The sequence below is a fragment of the Lactuca serriola genome, chromosome 4, assembly GCF_051521515.1.
Source record: "Lactuca serriola cultivar US96UC23 chromosome 4, Lser_US96UC23_V15, whole genome shotgun sequence".
Taxonomy (NCBI): Eukaryota; Viridiplantae; Streptophyta; class Magnoliopsida; order Asterales; family Asteraceae; genus Lactuca; species Lactuca serriola.
In genome coordinates, this window is record NC_136411.1 from 19,564,663 (window position 1) to 19,582,001 (window position 17,339).

The window sequence follows — 17,339 nt, forward strand, 5'->3', positions numbered from 1 at the left end:
CTTTTCCCGTCCGTCTGAGGGTGGAAAGCGGTGCTGAAATGGAGACGAGTACCCATCTCGTCATGAAACCGCTTCCAGAATCTGGATGTAAAACGGACGTCTCGATCTGACACCACCGATGTCGGCACTCCATGACGTGCCACTACCTCTCGCACATAGATATCGGCTAACATTTCCGCCGATATGCTCTCCTGGATCGGTATGAAATGAGCACTCTTCGTCAACCGATCCACTACTACCCAAATCGAATCTACCCCACGTGCGGTCCTGGGAAGCTTGGTGATAAAATCCATGGTGATGTCCTCCCATTTCCACACGGGAATGTCTAACGGCTGCATCTTGCCGTGAGGCCTCTGGTGCTCCGCCTTGACCTTCCTGCAGGTCAGGCACCTCTCAACATACCAGGCGACATCGCGCTTCATGCAGGGCCACCAATAATCGGGTCGAAGATCTCTATACATCTTCATCGCCCCTGGGTGGATAGAAAATCGAGACTTATGAGCCTCATCCATCAACATCTGTCGTACTCCGCCCCAGTACGGCACCCACACTCTCCCATGAAGGGTCAACAATCCCCGACTATCATAATCAAACGAAGCCACTCGGCCCACTATCCTCTCACATTTCTGCCTCTCCTCCTTGAGGCCCTCAACCTGAGCCTCCCTGATCCGTTCCAACAACGGAGTAATCACTATCATCCTCAGACATAAGTCTCTGATAGGGTCTGTTGACACCTTGCGGCTTAAGGCGTCGGCCACTACGTTGGCCTTCCCTAGATGGTAAAGGATCTCACAATCATAATCCTTCAGCACATTCAACCACCTCCTCTGTCTCATGTTTAGACTCGGCTGGTCCATAAGGTACCTCAAACTCTTGTGATCCGTGTAGATGGTACAACGGACCCCATAAAGATAATGTCTCCAAATCTTGAGGGCAAACACAACCGCCCCCAGCTCTAAATCATGGGTAAGATAGTTAGCCTCGTGAGGCTTCAACTGTCTCGAGGCGTAAGCTATCACATGGCCTTGCTGCATCAATACTGCTCCCATACCTGTGATTGAGGCATCACAGTAGACTACAAAATCCTCTACTCCCTCGGGCAAGGTAAGGATCGGAGCCTCGCACAATCTCTGCCTGAGGGTCTCGAACGCTGCCTGCTGCTCAGGCCCCCAACGAAACACCACCGACTTCTTGGTCAGTCGGGTGTGCGGTACTGCTATCTTGGAGAAATCCTGAATGAATCTCCTATAATACCCTGCCAAACCTAGGAAGCCCCGAATCTCGGATGGAGACTTCGGGACCTCCCACTGCATCACGGCCTCTATCTTGGCCGGATCTACCAAAATACCCTTCTGGTTGATGAGGTGTCTAAGGAACTGCACCTCGCGCAACCAGAACTCGCACTTGGAGAACTTCGCGAAAAGTCTCTCCCTTCTCAAAACTTCTAGCACCTCCCTCAGGTGCTCCTCATGCTGCTCCTGAGTCTTGGAATACACCAAGATATCATCTATGAATACTATCACAGACCGATCCAGCATCGGCCTGCACACACGATTCATGAGATCCATGAACGTGGCTGGAGCGTTAGTGAGCCCAAAAGGCATCACCACAAACTCGTAATGACCATAACGGGTCCTGAAAGCAGTCTTCTGCACATCCTCGCCTCTGACCCGCATCTGGTGATATCCGGAGCGTAAATCGATCTTGGAGAACTAAGATGCCCCCTGAAGCTGATCAAACAAATCGTCTATTCTCGGGAGGGGGTAACGGTTCTTCACCGTTACCTTATTCAACTCCCGGTAGTCTATACACATACGGTGCGACCCATCCTTCTTCTTCACAAACAGGATCAGCGCTCCCCAAGGCGAACTACTCGGCCGAATAAAACCCTTGTCTAGTAGCTCCTGCAGCTGCGTAGACAACTCTTGCATCTCAGGGGGAGCTAGCCGGTACGGTGCCTTACCTATCGGAGCCGCACCAGGAATTAGGTCGATCCTAAACTCGACCTGTCTCTCAGGAGGTATTCCCGGTAAATCCTCTGGAAATACATCCGGGAAGTCTCGCACCACCGGAACATCATCAACCGTCGTCTTGCCCTTCTCCCGGGCATCCAAGACATAAGCTACATAACCGGCGCAACCCTGCTGAAAATAGCGCCTCGCTCTCGCGGCTGAACAAAAGACTGGTCCGCGCTGTGGCCTCTCGCCCTGAATCACTAACTCTCTCCTACTGGGAGTGCGAACCATCACTAGCTGTAACTCGCAATCAATCACTACCCCGTTGGGACTCAACGAATCCATGCCCACTATAACCTTACTCCCTCGCAGGGGAATAGGGACCAAGTCCACCAGAAACTGCTCGTCGAACAACTGAAGAGAACATCCTCTATGCACTCTGGCGACCCTCACGGTCCTGTCATTTGCTATCTCAACCTCTAGTGGACAATCCAGCTCCCCTGGAGCTCTACTAAACCTCCTGCTAAGCGCTAGCGATACAAACGATCGGGTAGCCCCGAAATCAAATAATATTGTAGCAGAAATGCCGTTCACAGAGAACGACCCTACAAAAAACATATAACCATAAGCAATAATCAATAATAATATAGAGATGAAGGGAAGATACATACCCGTCACCACATCAGGAGTCGCTCGTGCCTCCTCTGCTGTCATCTGAAAAGCTCTACTCTTTGCCACTGGTGCCTCGGCTCGGCCCTGCCGGCCATCTGTAATCCTCAAAGTAGCAGGGGCAGGTGCAACCACCTTCCCTGCTGCAGTTAAACTCAGACACTGGGACTTTTTATGTCCCCTCTGATTGCACTGAAAGCAAATCAGATCTGATGTTGCAATAGCGGTAGCAAGAGCCGTACAATCCCTGCTCAAATGCCCAGTCCGACCGCACTTGTAGCAGCCGGAACTCCCTGCCTTGCACACCCCATCGTGCAATCTCCCACACTTGCCACATCGACTGTGGCTCTACTGAATCCTGGATCTGTGATCTGAAACCTTGGGCTTTTTGCCCGAACTACCTGAACCCGAAACCGTCTCCGGTTTCCTCTTCTTCTCCATCTCAAGGTCAATCTCCCTCTCCCGAGCCCTAGCAATCATGTCTTCCAGCGTTTTACAGCTGGACCGGCTCACAAACTGGCGGATATCGCTCCGCAACATCTTATGATAACGGGCCTTCTTCATTTCCTCATCGGCTGCATACTGAGGAACGAGAAGAGCCCTCTCCCTGAATTTGGCGGTGATCTCCGCCACGGTCTCTGTAGTCTGGGTGAGGTCCTGAAACTCTCTGGCTAACTGCTGCACCTCAATAACCGGTGCAAACTCCGCCCTGAACCTGGTAGAGAAATCAGCCTAGGTCATGGCATCTAGCGCTGCATCATCTCCAATGGTATGTCCGACCTCTTCCCACCAATCTCGTGCCCTGTCCTGGTCAAAGTCAACTTACATTTGACCTGACTCGCCGAGTTGGGCCGCCAACTCGCCGAGTCCCTACTCTCATTTCTCAACCCTGCTTGATGCTACTCGTCGAGTATGGCATAAACTCGACGAGTTCCCATTCGATTCTAAAACTCAGGATATCTGCATCCGACTCGCCGAGTTGTATGAACAACTCGACGAGTTGTTCTTGAATCTATGAAGATTGCCTTGGACTCGCCGAGTTGTATGAACAACTCGTCGAGTCCCTCCATTACTGAGTCTGACCTCCGGTTCACTGAGTCCATCCAACTACTCACTGGTCTCCACTCGGAATCACTCAAAAGGGGAAAAATTGAGGACTCGCGGCTCGACTCGCCGAGTCGCATGCATGTAGTTACTCATAACTCGATTCTGCTTGAATCCAACGCATATAACTTGTAGATCTGGGCTTCTTATGCTCGATTAACACGTAAAGATTCTAAAACTCCTAAATGGACAGATCTGGGGATAACTCGAACCAATAAGGCATCCATACAACTAATAAGCTTGGAAAATACATTAAACTAGCCTTATAGGTGTTCTAATGGAGATTTTAAGCATAAAACAGAGAAATTCCGAAACACACCTCAATAAACTCTGACTTGGCCTTGGATCTTTACTCTACACTTCCTCTTTGGGTCCTTTCTTCTTTCTCCTCTTCAATCCTTCAAGAATCCACACCAAAAACACTTTAATCACACAAGGAATGATTTAGGGTTTCTCACAAGCTCTCTGAGGGTGAAGGAGGCGAGTTGGGGCACATAACATTGCTTAAATAGTGAGCAAACCCGGGGATTTAGGGTTTCATCCTGGCAGGCGGACTCGCCGAGTCCCGAATATGGACTCGCCGAGTCGCCAACTTACACGTGCTCGAAATCCCGTCTCTACTCGATGAGTCGGGCAATAGACTCGCCGAGTTCCTCTGCAAACTTCTAAATAAATAAATAAAAAACATACCATAGACGGGACGTTACATGTACTCTGATAAGTAAGTTATAATCAAAACACAAAATTTAATATTAGAATTAAAATTGGTTGCATATTATTTAAATCATTGAGAATAATTGAAATATTCTAGAACCCTCCAAAAAGATGATGGTGGACGATTTTATACTAAAAGGTTATGATAATACATGTTTTTGAATAATGAAATGATTATCCTTTAGGAATTTGAATTACTTAATGATTTATCTAGGGGTCAATGTTTGCATTATTGTTTCACGTCCACAATCACATTCCATTGTACCTGCAATTTTGATTTCCTATTTATCGATCGATAACAAAGTAATGGTAGAAAGAGTGGAAGAATGAGAAAGGAAAAATAATTGTGAAGTATTAAACCCGTTGAAATATAAATAGACGAAAATACATCCATCGTGCAAGTCACATGGGCCATTCTAATTGAGAAATGGACGGTAAGTTAACTTAGGACTAGGCAGGTAACAAACGTCAAATGTTTGGATGGTCCGAGTTAAAAAATTAAGTCAGGAACCACACATGAAACTAACCCTAAACCACAAGAAACATCCGAATCCACGGTGGTTCAAATCTTTGCGCCAGTTTATTTTTTCTTTTGCTGATATAGCGTTTATATATTTATTTTTGAAAATAAAAAATAACCACTCGAATAGTTTCACTGGTTAGGTTCTATGATTTCCCTCAAAACGGTTTGCGTTTGAATCATAGCTTTATAACCTCTTTTTTATACTTTTTTTTGATAAACTAACTTAAAAACTCATTTTTTATATAAATCTTTTTTTTTTTGTTAAACTAACTGAGATACTATGAAACTCATTTTCTATATAAATCCTTTTTGTTAAACTTACTTCATTTCTTCTACTTTTTTTTTTTTTTTTTTTAAAACTAACTACAATATTTTGGAACTCATTTTCTATATAAATCTTTTTCTTTTTTAAATAATAACAAGTACTTGTCCTCTGATTGTTTATAAAATTTATTGTCATCTAGTTATTAATAGAATTGAATCTTTTTAAAAATTATGTCAAGCTTAAAGAGCTTCTTTTTTATTTCAAAAAAGCAGTCCCCGACATTCATTTATGTCCACAAAATGCCCAAAAAAAAATTTAAGGACCATTTAGACCTTCAATGCGTTACAATGTCTTTTTCTTTATATTCTAAGACTAAGAAACAAGACGAATAACTTTTATTTATGTCAACTTCACGACTTTAATAAATCTTATGAGGCAAGATTACAAAATTTTGTTCCTTTTACTTCATCCAACATAAGAACCAGGAGTTTTCTTGAAATTGGGCCATTCATGAGCCCCATTATAAAAGCCTCTACACCCTTCTCTTGGATTCTATAACTTCCTTCACATTTCACACACAGACACATACTTCTGCAATCAGTGTATACGCAATTCAGGAGTAATAATTAAGAAAAGCATCAATCCACTTATGGCTGGAGCTGAAGGTATCATATTCGATTTTCAATCTTGATTTCTGCTTGATGTTATGCTTATCTGATCAATAATCAACTGGTGGTTCGTAAATGAATGCAGCAATCGAGAGTGATCAAAACGTGTTACAGAAACACGTTGCATTCTTTGATCGTAACAATGATGGTGTGATTTATCCATGGGAAACTTTTCAAGGTTCGTTCGTTTAATTTTCCTCAAAATCTCGATACTCATTTTCAGTTCTGTAATGATTTGAAACTCTGCTTGATCTTCATCAACAACTGATCGCCAATTCCGCTTTGCTTTTGTTGGCTTTGAGAATTTAACTGGTTTTCGAACTTCATCCGTCTAATAGGGTTTTTGGTATGTTTTAGGGTTTCGAGCAATTGGGAGTGGTATTCTGTTATCGTCAGTTGCTGCCCTCTTCATCAATATGGGTCTTAGTGGCAAAACTCGTCCAGTATGTATCTAATCTAATCTCCGTTCTTCTACGTGTTTTCATGATTTACATGGTTTAATTACAACTATCATTAAATTATATATACACATGTATGTAAAAAATTGGTACTTTTAAGTTTTAAGATGAGATGATCAGGTAATCATTAGTCCACAGAATTTTAATATTACTAATGAAATTAAATACTATATTTTTTTGAAAAGACAATATATATATATATATATATATATATATATATATATATATATATATATATATATATATATCACTAGGAAAGTTTAGTAGCATTCTGCATGAGTTCAAGTATCAAAGATTGATACTTTAAGGAAGAGCTAGCAAGATTAGAAGTATACGCATACGCAAACATTCAAACAATGATTATTGTTGTGTTTTTTTTGGAAGCAGGGAAAGAAGTTTCCTAATCTACTTTTCCCGATTGAAATAAAAAACATACATTTGGCTAAACATGGAAGTGATTCAGGAGTCTACGACACTCATGGAAGGTACAGTTAGGTTTTAATTTGTCAAATAAATAAATAAAACATTCTTCCACAAATCTAGTAAAGATTCACTTACACTTACATGTTATGTTTAAGGTTTGTTCCTTCCAAGTTTGAGGAGATATTTCACAAGTATGCACACACGAATTCAGATGCCTTGACTTCAGATGAACTGGACAAATTTATCAAAGGAAACCGGGAACCTAAGGACTATGCAGGATGGTAATCATCGATCATGCATATGGTTTCTTGAATAAAATATTAATTCTATTATTTATTTAATAAGGTATTAATTAATATATCTGTAGGATCGGAGGCCTATCAGAATGGAAGATCTTGTATTTCCTGGGAAAGGACAAAGATGGATTATTAAGAAAGGAAACGATTAAAGCTGTTTATGATGGAAGCTTGTTTGAAAAGATGGCGATGGAAAAGATTAACTCGTCCAAGAAGAAACACGTGTAAAACTTATATGATGGGTGTTAATAAATGTTGAACATGATAATTAAATTTGTTTTAAGATTTTTATTTTTTATATCTTTTTTTCTCTGCAGTGATAAATAAAGACAAGCAACGGGTGAAAGTGTTGTGTGATTGGATTTTACACTTGCTGATTTTATGATTGATGTCTGTAAAGAATTGTTGGGTTGAGAAGTGGATAACAACTGACAACAAAGTGTCTATGTATTATTCTTGTAAACATATATTTTTAATTGTATTTATACTGTATAAAACACTATAAAATTATTAGATTAATGTGTATATATATATATATATATATATATATATATATATATATATATATATATATATATATATCTTAAACAACTCTTGTATCTTGCTTTTTAGTATGTGTGTAGAGTAATCGTTAAATTATTGTATCAATGTACATGCAAATATTAAAATTGTAAGCAACACTTTGCTTTTAGATTTAATGTTGTTTATGTGTTCCTTTTGACTAATCTGAATGTGTTTAATTATAGTGGGGTCATATATATATATATATATATATATATATATATATATATATATATATATATATATATATATATATATATATATATATATATATATATATATATATATATATATATATATATATATATATTTGCTTCTGGATTTAATGTTGTTTTTGTTTCATGAGAACAAAACAAGGTAAACACTCCGACAAATATCAAAACAAACTTTGGTAAACCTTTGAAAGAGTAAATTATACGAATGGTCCCTATGGTTTAGGGTAATTTGCATATTTGATCTCTAACTTGTTTTTTTAACTCAGAAGGTCCTTACTGTTTGGTTATTGTTTTACCTAAAAAGACTATTTTGCCATTGTTTTTTAATTTATTTAATAAGTACAGATTGAACCCCACCTCCACCTCACATTACCTTACCTTACTTACCTCACATTGTTTAAATAAATTTAAAAAAAAATTAAGGGCAAAATAGTCTTTTTAGATAAGACAGGGACTAAGTGCGCAACAAAAACAAATAGTAGGGACCTTTTGAGTTATAATAATAAGTTAAGGATAAAACGCGTAAATTAAGCCAAACCATAGGGACCATTCATGTAATTTAATCCTTGCGAAAGTAAAACTTCTGAAAGTGTAAATCAATTGATCACAGTATTTAACGTGGTTCGATCAAGGTGACCTACATCTATAGGGGAGAGAGAGAGAGAGAGAGAGAGAGAGAGAGAGAATTTTATTAACTTCCAAGAACAATTACAATCATACAAAGGTTACACCTCATTTGAGCTCTAAAAAAAAGAATCTATCTTGCTTACTAACTGCTCCAAAGGAGTGCTCTCAACCTTACAATGATTACTCTTTTGAGATTTATGCGCACTCATAATGATGGAGATATGAGTCTATTTATACTTGAGGGATCACACCTAAAACCCTAATGGGCTAACCCTATTGGCTCATAGGCAGATGAAATGTGACAACCAATCATATCCCGCCATGCAACATCTTTTGGAACATTCTTCCATGTCATACAACCCATGAGCATCAACAACACACATGATGGAGCACCTTGTGTCATAGTGGAGCGTCATGATGTACAAGTGGCGCGTCATGAACACTAATTGTCCATCATCCATCTGTTGGGTTTTGTATACCACTACTAGAAAAAAGGGTATTTTCCTACGGATAATAGCTACGGAAAATTTCCGTAGCTAATTAGCTACGGAATGGATACGGATTAGTTACATAATGGGACGCCCTAATTTAGTAACGGAATAGCTACGGAATAGCGACGGAATAACTACGGATGCTATTCCGTAGTTATTCCGTAGCTAATTAGCTACGGAATAGTTACGGATGCTAGTCCGTAGTTATTCCGTAGCTAATTAGCTACGGAATAGCTACGGAATAGTTACGGATGTTAACCCGTAGCTAATTAGCTACAGAATGGCTACGGAATAGCTACAGATACAATATTAAACCATTAAATGAGTAAATGATCTCGAAGGTGCAAACGACTTTATGAACACTATTAATAACTATAAGTTGTTGAAAATAAAGATCCTCATGTATAATAGAGGTGGGAAAAAAACGAAGAGAAAAAAACGATGTTTAATGCCCGAAAAATCAAAAATAAGAAAAATCTGTAGCTACTCCGTAGCTAATTAGCTACGGATTAGCTACGGAATTTTTTTATTTTCTATTTTTCGGGCACCAAACGTCGTTTTTTTCGCTTCGTTTTTTTACACCTCTACTATACATGATTATCTATACTTTCACCAACTTATAGATATTAATATCGTTCATAAAGTCGTGTGCACCTTCGGGATCAAGAATTCGTTTCATAGTTTTAACAATGTAGTTACTATACTTTTTCACCAAATTGTGATGAATTTATTTTTGTATATGTATATTTACATATGAAAGAGTTGTGGTATATGTGTACGTGTATGTGTGTATGTATACGTGTTTGTGCGTATTTATATGTGAATGTAGATCATAAGCGTGTTAAACCATTAAACGAGTCATGGATCCCGTATGTGTACACGACTTTACGAATGATATTAATAGCTATAAGTTGGTGAAAATATAGATAATCATGTGTAATAGGGGTGTGAAAAAAACAAAGCGGAAAAAACGACGTTTGGTACCCGAAAAATCGAAAATAAGAAATATCCGTAGCTAATCCGTAGCTAATTAGCTACGGATTAGCTACGAAATTCTAACGGAAAGCATATTTCGTAGCTAATCCGTAGCTAATTACCTACGGATTAGCTACGGAATATGTTTTCCGTTAGAATTCCGTAGCTAATCCGTAGCTAATTAGCTACGGATTAGCTACGGATTTTTCTAATTTTCGATTTTTCGGGCACCAAACGTCGTTTTTTTCGCTTCATTTTTTCACACCTCTACTATACATGGTTATCTATACTTTCACTAACTTATAGCTATTAATATCGTTCATAAAGTTGTGTGCACATACGAGACCATTACTCGTTTAATGGTTTAACACTATAATTCTTATGAATACGTTCACATACATCTCACAAACACGTATACCTACATGATGATGATGATGATGATCATCATCATCATCATCATCGCCAGCATCACCATCTTCATTATCATCATCATCACCAGCATCACCATCTTCATCATCATCATCATCATCACCACCACCACCACCGCCACCATCATCATCATCATGAGCATCACCATCACCATCACCATCATCATCATCACCACCACCACCATCATCACCACCACCACCATCATCATCATCACCATCACCATCATAATCATCATCACCATCACCATCGCCATCACCATCACCATCACCATCCCCATCACCATCGCCATCACCATCACCATCATCATGTCACCACCACCACCACCATCATCATCACCATCATCATCATCAACATCATCATCACCATCATCGTCTTCATCATCACCACCACCACCACCACCACCATCATCATCACCATCATCACCATCATCATCATCAACATCATCATCACCATCATCGTCTTCATCATCATCACCACCACCACCACCACCACCATCATCATCACCACGACGACCACCACCACCACCACCATCATCATCATCACCAGCATCACCATCTTCATCATCACCATCACCATCATCATCACCACCACCACCACCACCATCATCATCATCATCATGAGCATCACCATCACCATCACCATCATCATCATCATCACCATCATCATCACCACCACCACCATCACCACCACCATCACCATCACCATCACCATTGCCATCACCATCACCATCACCATCACCATCACCATCACCATCACCATTGCCATCACCATCACCATCACCATCACCATCACCATCACCATCATAAACATCATCACCATCACCATCACCATCACCATCACCATCACCATCACCATCATCATCATCATCATCATCACCACCACCACCATCATCATCACCATCATCATCACCAACGTCATCACCATCATCATCTTCATCATCATCACCTCCACCACCACCACCATCATCATCATCATCATCACCATTAACGTCACCATCACCATCACCGTCACCGTCACCATCACCATCACCATCATCATCATCATCATTATCATCATCACCATCATCATCATCATCACCACCACCACCACCACCATCGTCATCATCATCACCACCACCACCACCACCACCATTATCACCATCATCACCATCATCATCACCATCAGCATTATCATCATCATCACCATTATCATCACCATCATCACCACCATCACCATCAGCATCACCATCATCACCACCGTCACCATCAGCATCACCATCATCATCACCATAATAATAATAATAATATATTATATACACATACACATAAACATTTTGCTTTGTACATTAAACGTATATTATTTCACCTTGAATGTTGTTTGCTTTGTGCGTTTAGAAGTTCTAGTAATATTTAACTAACTAGTAAACAAATACGTTAAGTTACATGTAGATTTGTACATTAAACGTATATTATTTCACCCTATTGATCTGTTAAATGTAGTTTTTTTTTTCTGCCATCGCTCGTTTGTTTGTGTGTTAAACACATTTGTTACCATTATTATATATTATCATCATGTTTATAAGTATTATTATTATTAGGATTATTAGTATGATTTTTAATTGTTTGTGTTTTAAATATTAAAAACAAAACGAACCAAAAAAATATTTTAAGACTCGAATAATAATAATAATAATAATAATAATAATGATAATAATAATGAAAATAATAATAATAATGAAAAAATAATAATAATAATAATAATAATAATAATAATAATAATAATAATAAAGGAATCGCAGTCCGTGTTGTATAAGAGAAATTAGAAAGCCACTATAACCGGATGTGGCATGCCCGGTCTGTTGGTAAATTCATTGACATTATAACCTCGAAACCTACTGTCTCAAATTTTTATTTATTTTTTTTATTTTTGCTCTTAGAAAAAAAAGGAACGATTGTCCCGCCTCCCAACTATTTCTAGGTTTTGTTAAACCGCTTCCTTTTCCCCCAAATATTTCGAGATTTTGTTTCCCTCCCATATGAATCTAGTGTCCCGCCTCCAATCTCGAACCTCCCACTCTCGCCTTCAGTCTCATCTGTCATCGCCATCGCCATCACCATCACCATCACCGGTTTAGCATCCACCAGCGGTCGACCCGGCTGCCACCGCTCCACAAAAACCCTCGTTGGTTCACCTTGTCGCTGTCTCCACCAATCAACCACCGTCGACTTTGCCACTGTATCGGCATCGCCCTCACAATCAATGGTTGGTCTATCACCGCTGCCATCGATAGAGGAAGGCGCAGCTCATCGGAAACCCTCACAATCGTCCTTAGCCTTGTGGATTGCACGGTCAGCCACCATCGTCATCCAGGCTCGTCTCCGATCTCCAACCGTTAGCTATAATTCCTAACCTACTGCCTATTTCAGCCACCATACTCAGCCTTGATGCAGGAAGGTAAAGTACTTCATAATTTATTCTTAGATATGCATTTGCGATTGTTATCAAAAGCAGCTGCTACGTTAATGTTGATTTCCTACACATACTTCACAAGAATCAGTGTTTTTTTTGAAGTTGATGGTAGTGAGGAGGAAATTTCTTGGTATTAATGCTCTATTAGAATATTATGCAGGTTGTCTCTTATGAATAGCAAAATAGGGCCTTTTTCTTTTAGTTCCATAATAAAATGGCTAATTTTGTCTAACTAAATCTACCAGCAATCTATACATTTCTTGAAATTATGCAAACTTGAAGTTTAAATGATAATGTTGGGAGCTAAAGTTGTTTAAAATTGAAACTCTTACAGGTTGGCAAGGAAAAAGCCAAAACACCAAAAAAGGATTATATTGTGGAATGCTTGAATCAAATTCTGAGAGAACAATTTCTACAACCTCTACATATGTGGCAGATCCATAAGCTCTTGAAGTTAAGGTGATGTTTGTTTGAATGAAACTATCTATACCTTGTATTTAACTATTAATAAATAATTGACATAGTTATGTTATTTTTAGGAACTGGATGCAACATCTTTTAAAGATTTTGCTAGCCATGAATAGCATATTGTAGTGGTGAGTGGTTTTTAAGTGATTAAATCTTGGTGCATGTGTACATTAGCTTTTATTTCTATCTTTATTATGGATGATGGATAATTGTATTGGTAGCTAACTTCTTGTGATGACATGATGTCGAATGAATCGATTATTGTAGTGAATCAAAAACATGGAATTCCATCTCTCGTTTTCAACCATTGTAGCAACCAACTTTTCTGTTATTGTAGCAACCAGCTTTTCTGTCATTGAGTTAATGGGAGCATTTGTGGTCTCAGATTTTATCCCTTATCTCAAGTGTTTGGATGTGGGTGGATACATTAAAGAAATGAAGAAAACCACAATAGATTTGGACAACTTCTTTGGGGGACGGTTAAATGAACATAAAACAGTAAAGAACTTCACCCAACAACATGAAAGCAACCAAGGCTTTATAGATGTGCTGATTTCCATTCTTCAAGGTGCTTCTAAACACGAATTCCCAGATTTTGACGAGGATACGATTATTAAATCTGCATGTGAAGTAAACTCAAACTCTATCGTCTCACTGTTTCTTGATTTATTTTCAATGTTTTTGTTCATTTTTTTCCAGCATTTTGCCTTTAAATAAAACGAATTCCCAGATTTTGACGAGGTTACGATTATTAAATTAGCATTTTGAATGTGGTATTTGACAAAAAATGGAATGGATTAGTGCTTACTTTTTTATATGGTATTTGGGACAAATGTGAATTGAATGTGGTATTTGACAAACAATTGGATATTTTTAATTTTTTATAAATAAAACGAAGTTAGCTACGGAATAGCTATGGATTTCTGTAGTTATTTTGCTCCGTAGCTATTCCGTAGCTGTTTGGATCCGTAGCTAGCTATTCCGTAGCTATATAACTCCGTAGCGATTCCGTAGGAATTCCGTAGCATTTTGGGACAGCCGTAAAATTATAAATAAATTTTCGTCAGCCTAATATCATTGATATTATAAATAATATTATAAGAAATAAAATCCGAACAAATCTTCATTATTTCTTTTTTTAATTTTAAATATTACATAACAAAAATCTGAGACAAAAATAAACAACTAATCGTCTATAGTCATAAAAGATCTTGGCGTAGGTCTGAGTCGCTTATAAAATTCTAGATGTGACTTGTAGATAGTTTGTCATTCGGCTGCGGACGGGTCTTTGTGGCGGATCCATAATGCTGAAATAGGAGGCATCAGGTACCATCCTTATAATTGTACCATTACATAGTGATTGATGTATACAAGTGCAAATGTAAGGACACGATGATTTTGAAACTCACTAGGACCTCTCCATAGAGGGAAAAAATTGGACAATCACACCAAACCGATTGGCTATCAGGATACCTGTCTCAGGCATAAGCATATAGTGTTCTGGTGGTGCTATCCTATCTGTCATAAAGAAAGACAATGAATCAAGTACTCCATCGCATCCAATGAAAACTATAGAATAGTTTTCATATGAAGTCAATAACTCGTCATACAATTGCTGGCGAATGAAAAGCCACTCGTTTTCATCATACCCGAGACAAACGACTACCGATCAAAAACCATAATTTCCATCACCCATTACATTTTGTATATACGTGATGTAAGGATGAAATGTTTATGGAATTTCCTTCAACAATGAACTATGTTGCATCGGTGCTTCTTCTTTCAAGTCAAACTGGTACGACCATTGGCATGTTGGTTCCTCATTCAAGTCAAACTGGTACGAACATTGGTCTATTGGTTCCTTGTTTATGCCCATAAAGAATGAACTATGCCTAGCTGGTTCATCGTTCAAGTCGAAGAATGATGAATTATGCCTAGTCGGTTCATCGTTTAAGTCGAAGAATGATGAATTATGCCTAGTCGATTCATCGTTCAATTCAAAGAATGATGGACTATGCCTAGCAGGTTCATCGTTCAAGTCGAAGAATGATGAACTATGCCTAGGTGGTTCCTGATTCAAGTTTGAACAACTGTATCGGTGAGGAGATTAACTTTGATGGTGACCACGCTTCACTTTTGGGCGTCCACAGTTATTTTTCTTAACCGAAGGTTCATTGATCGTAATTTTTGAAGGATCGATTAGCTCTTCCATCTTTCTTATATAACCGTATTTGACATGATCTGGTTGATTGTTGAATTTTTCCTTCCACCTTCGCATATGATCATCAACATTAAGATTCCCATAATCCACAAATACACAAGGCTTAAAATCAAGTGTTCTCCAAAAAATATCAATTGAATCCAACGGAATAGGTGAACCTATAGTAAAAAAGTCAAAATGTTATAAAGTGATTATACATATAAAACTTGTCAATTTAATACATTACATTTTACATACCTGCATCAACATACATCGCAAGTTCGTGAGCGCATGGTAAACCAAAACATGTCCGTAGTTGACAGCCACAATTCTCAGGAGTTGGTACAAATTCTTTTAACCGATGAAGCTCTTCTAAGATTTTATCCAAAGCATGCTCTGAAACATGATGTCGTAGTGAACTGAATATCTCATCCTCAAATTTTGGTTTACATATGATTGTGTTCCATGTGAAACTCTCTTTGATAGTTGTGTCTTGTGACTGTACAACTGTTTCAATGACATATATAAATTTATCCAAATCACGTTTTCGATATGCTAGCTTAGCTGCTGACTGTCAACTCTATTTGTTGTTGAATTTCCAAAATTGGTACTTTTGTTGGTCTATAATGATACAAATTTGTCGGGATACTTCTCCAACCAAGTATTGTAAAGATACCCAAAAACAACTAAAATGTGAAGAAAAATCAAATTAGTATGATTGAATGAATAATAATTATTAAATAAATTAAGAGTTTAGGATATATATTAATGATACCTGGATCTTTGGACAATAACGGTTGAGGTCTGCATACACTTGCATGTATGCACTCGGTGTCGGAGATTCGTCTAATTTCTTCCACATTGGATGAACAGAACCCCAATTCTTATCAGATTTGATACGTTTCCTACAATTCTTTGTTATATCGTTGAATATATGCCACCTGCAAAGTAAATGATTACTTTGTGGAAAACATCTTCGCACACCTTCATCAACGCCAAATCTCTATCGGTGACGATGACACGAGGACAAAAAAAATCGTTAATCGTCAATTTCAAACAAGTCAATGCCCACCTGTGGTTGCTTGTTTTTTCGCCATGCATGAATGCGAAGGCTATGGAAAACATCAGTCTCGTAGAAGTGACACCAACAATCTCCAGAAAAAGAAGATTATACTTGCTTGTTTTATATGTAGCATCCATCAACACCACATACGGAAATGCTTGCCACATTTGTAACGATATTGGGTGCATAAAAAACAACTCATCTAACTCGTTAGTGCCCTCGTTTAAACGATACTCATAATTATACCCTTTAGTATGCAAAATGTGCATGACATTTTGTATCGTGCTTCTACCTTCTCATTGAGATATCGTAAACTTATGGCGACAATTGTATATAGTTTTCAGTGAAGACACGTTATTTTCATTTTGTTGCTTTATTGTTGACAAAATATCTAGTGGTTTAACATTCAACTTTGTCAAATCATGGACCAAACGAGTCTCTTTATCCAACAATCGCATTGCAATTGAATGACCCTCCATATACATTGATGGTTCGTGATTGTGATCATCACGTACGACCTGTAACTTCCAACCATCTTGTGCCTTCAAATACTTTGCTATCAATTCGAATGGACAATTAATTTTTTTGTTTCCGCATTTTTACTTCTGGATATACCACTACGATCACAACGAAAAAATACTTTAGATTTGAATTTAAAAGTTGTTGTCTTCGATCGTTTAGTCACTGTAACATAACCTTGAGAACGCGCAATATTTTGTATCAAATTCTTCAAATCTTCAAGAGATCTAAAAACCTAAAAATTAAGAGAAAAATTTAATGTTAAAAA

General features: G+C 38.4%; 1 protein-coding gene and 1 long non-coding RNA gene across 4 annotated transcripts; both read left to right on the top strand.

Moving 5' to 3' along the window:
• Positions 1-5,715: 5,715 nt before the first annotated feature.
• Positions 5,716-7,594, top strand: CLO4 (Caleosin-related family protein). The gene is made up of 7 exons (XM_079038312.1): positions 5,716-5,895; positions 5,984-6,076; positions 6,256-6,341; positions 6,744-6,841; positions 6,935-7,060; positions 7,147-7,299; positions 7,393-7,594. The coding sequence occupies exons 1-7, from the start codon at positions 5,880-5,882 to the stop codon at positions 7,400-7,402; spliced, it is 582 nt and encodes a 193-aa protein (XP_078894438.1). The 5' UTR covers positions 5,716-5,879; the 3' UTR covers positions 7,403-7,594.
• A 4,623-nt stretch (positions 7,595-12,217) lies between these two features.
• LOC145101141 (uncharacterized) lies at positions 12,218-14,106 on the top strand. 3 transcript variants are annotated; one of them, XR_013705486.1, is made up of 4 exons: positions 12,218-12,806; positions 13,156-13,280; positions 13,361-13,417; positions 13,557-14,106. It is a non-coding gene; the product is annotated as an uncharacterized LOC145101141 (long non-coding RNA). The 3 variants fall into 3 exon arrangements; XR_013705487.1 differs by having other exon boundaries at positions 13,675-14,106; XR_013705485.1 differs by having other exon boundaries at positions 12,222-12,806; positions 13,361-14,106.
• The last annotated feature ends 3,233 nt before the right edge of the window (positions 14,107-17,339 follow it).

Excerpts from the sequence above, each read along its gene's own strand:
- CLO4 (XM_079038312.1), top strand. Across the intron at positions 6,842-6,934 it reads GTCTACGACACTCATGGAAG|GTTTGTTCCTTCCAAGTTTG; the intron begins GTACAGTTAGGT and ends GTTATGTTTAAG. Across the intron at positions 7,061-7,146 it reads CCTAAGGACTATGCAGGATG|GATCGGAGGCCTATCAGAAT; the intron begins GTAATCATCGAT and ends ATATATCTGTAG.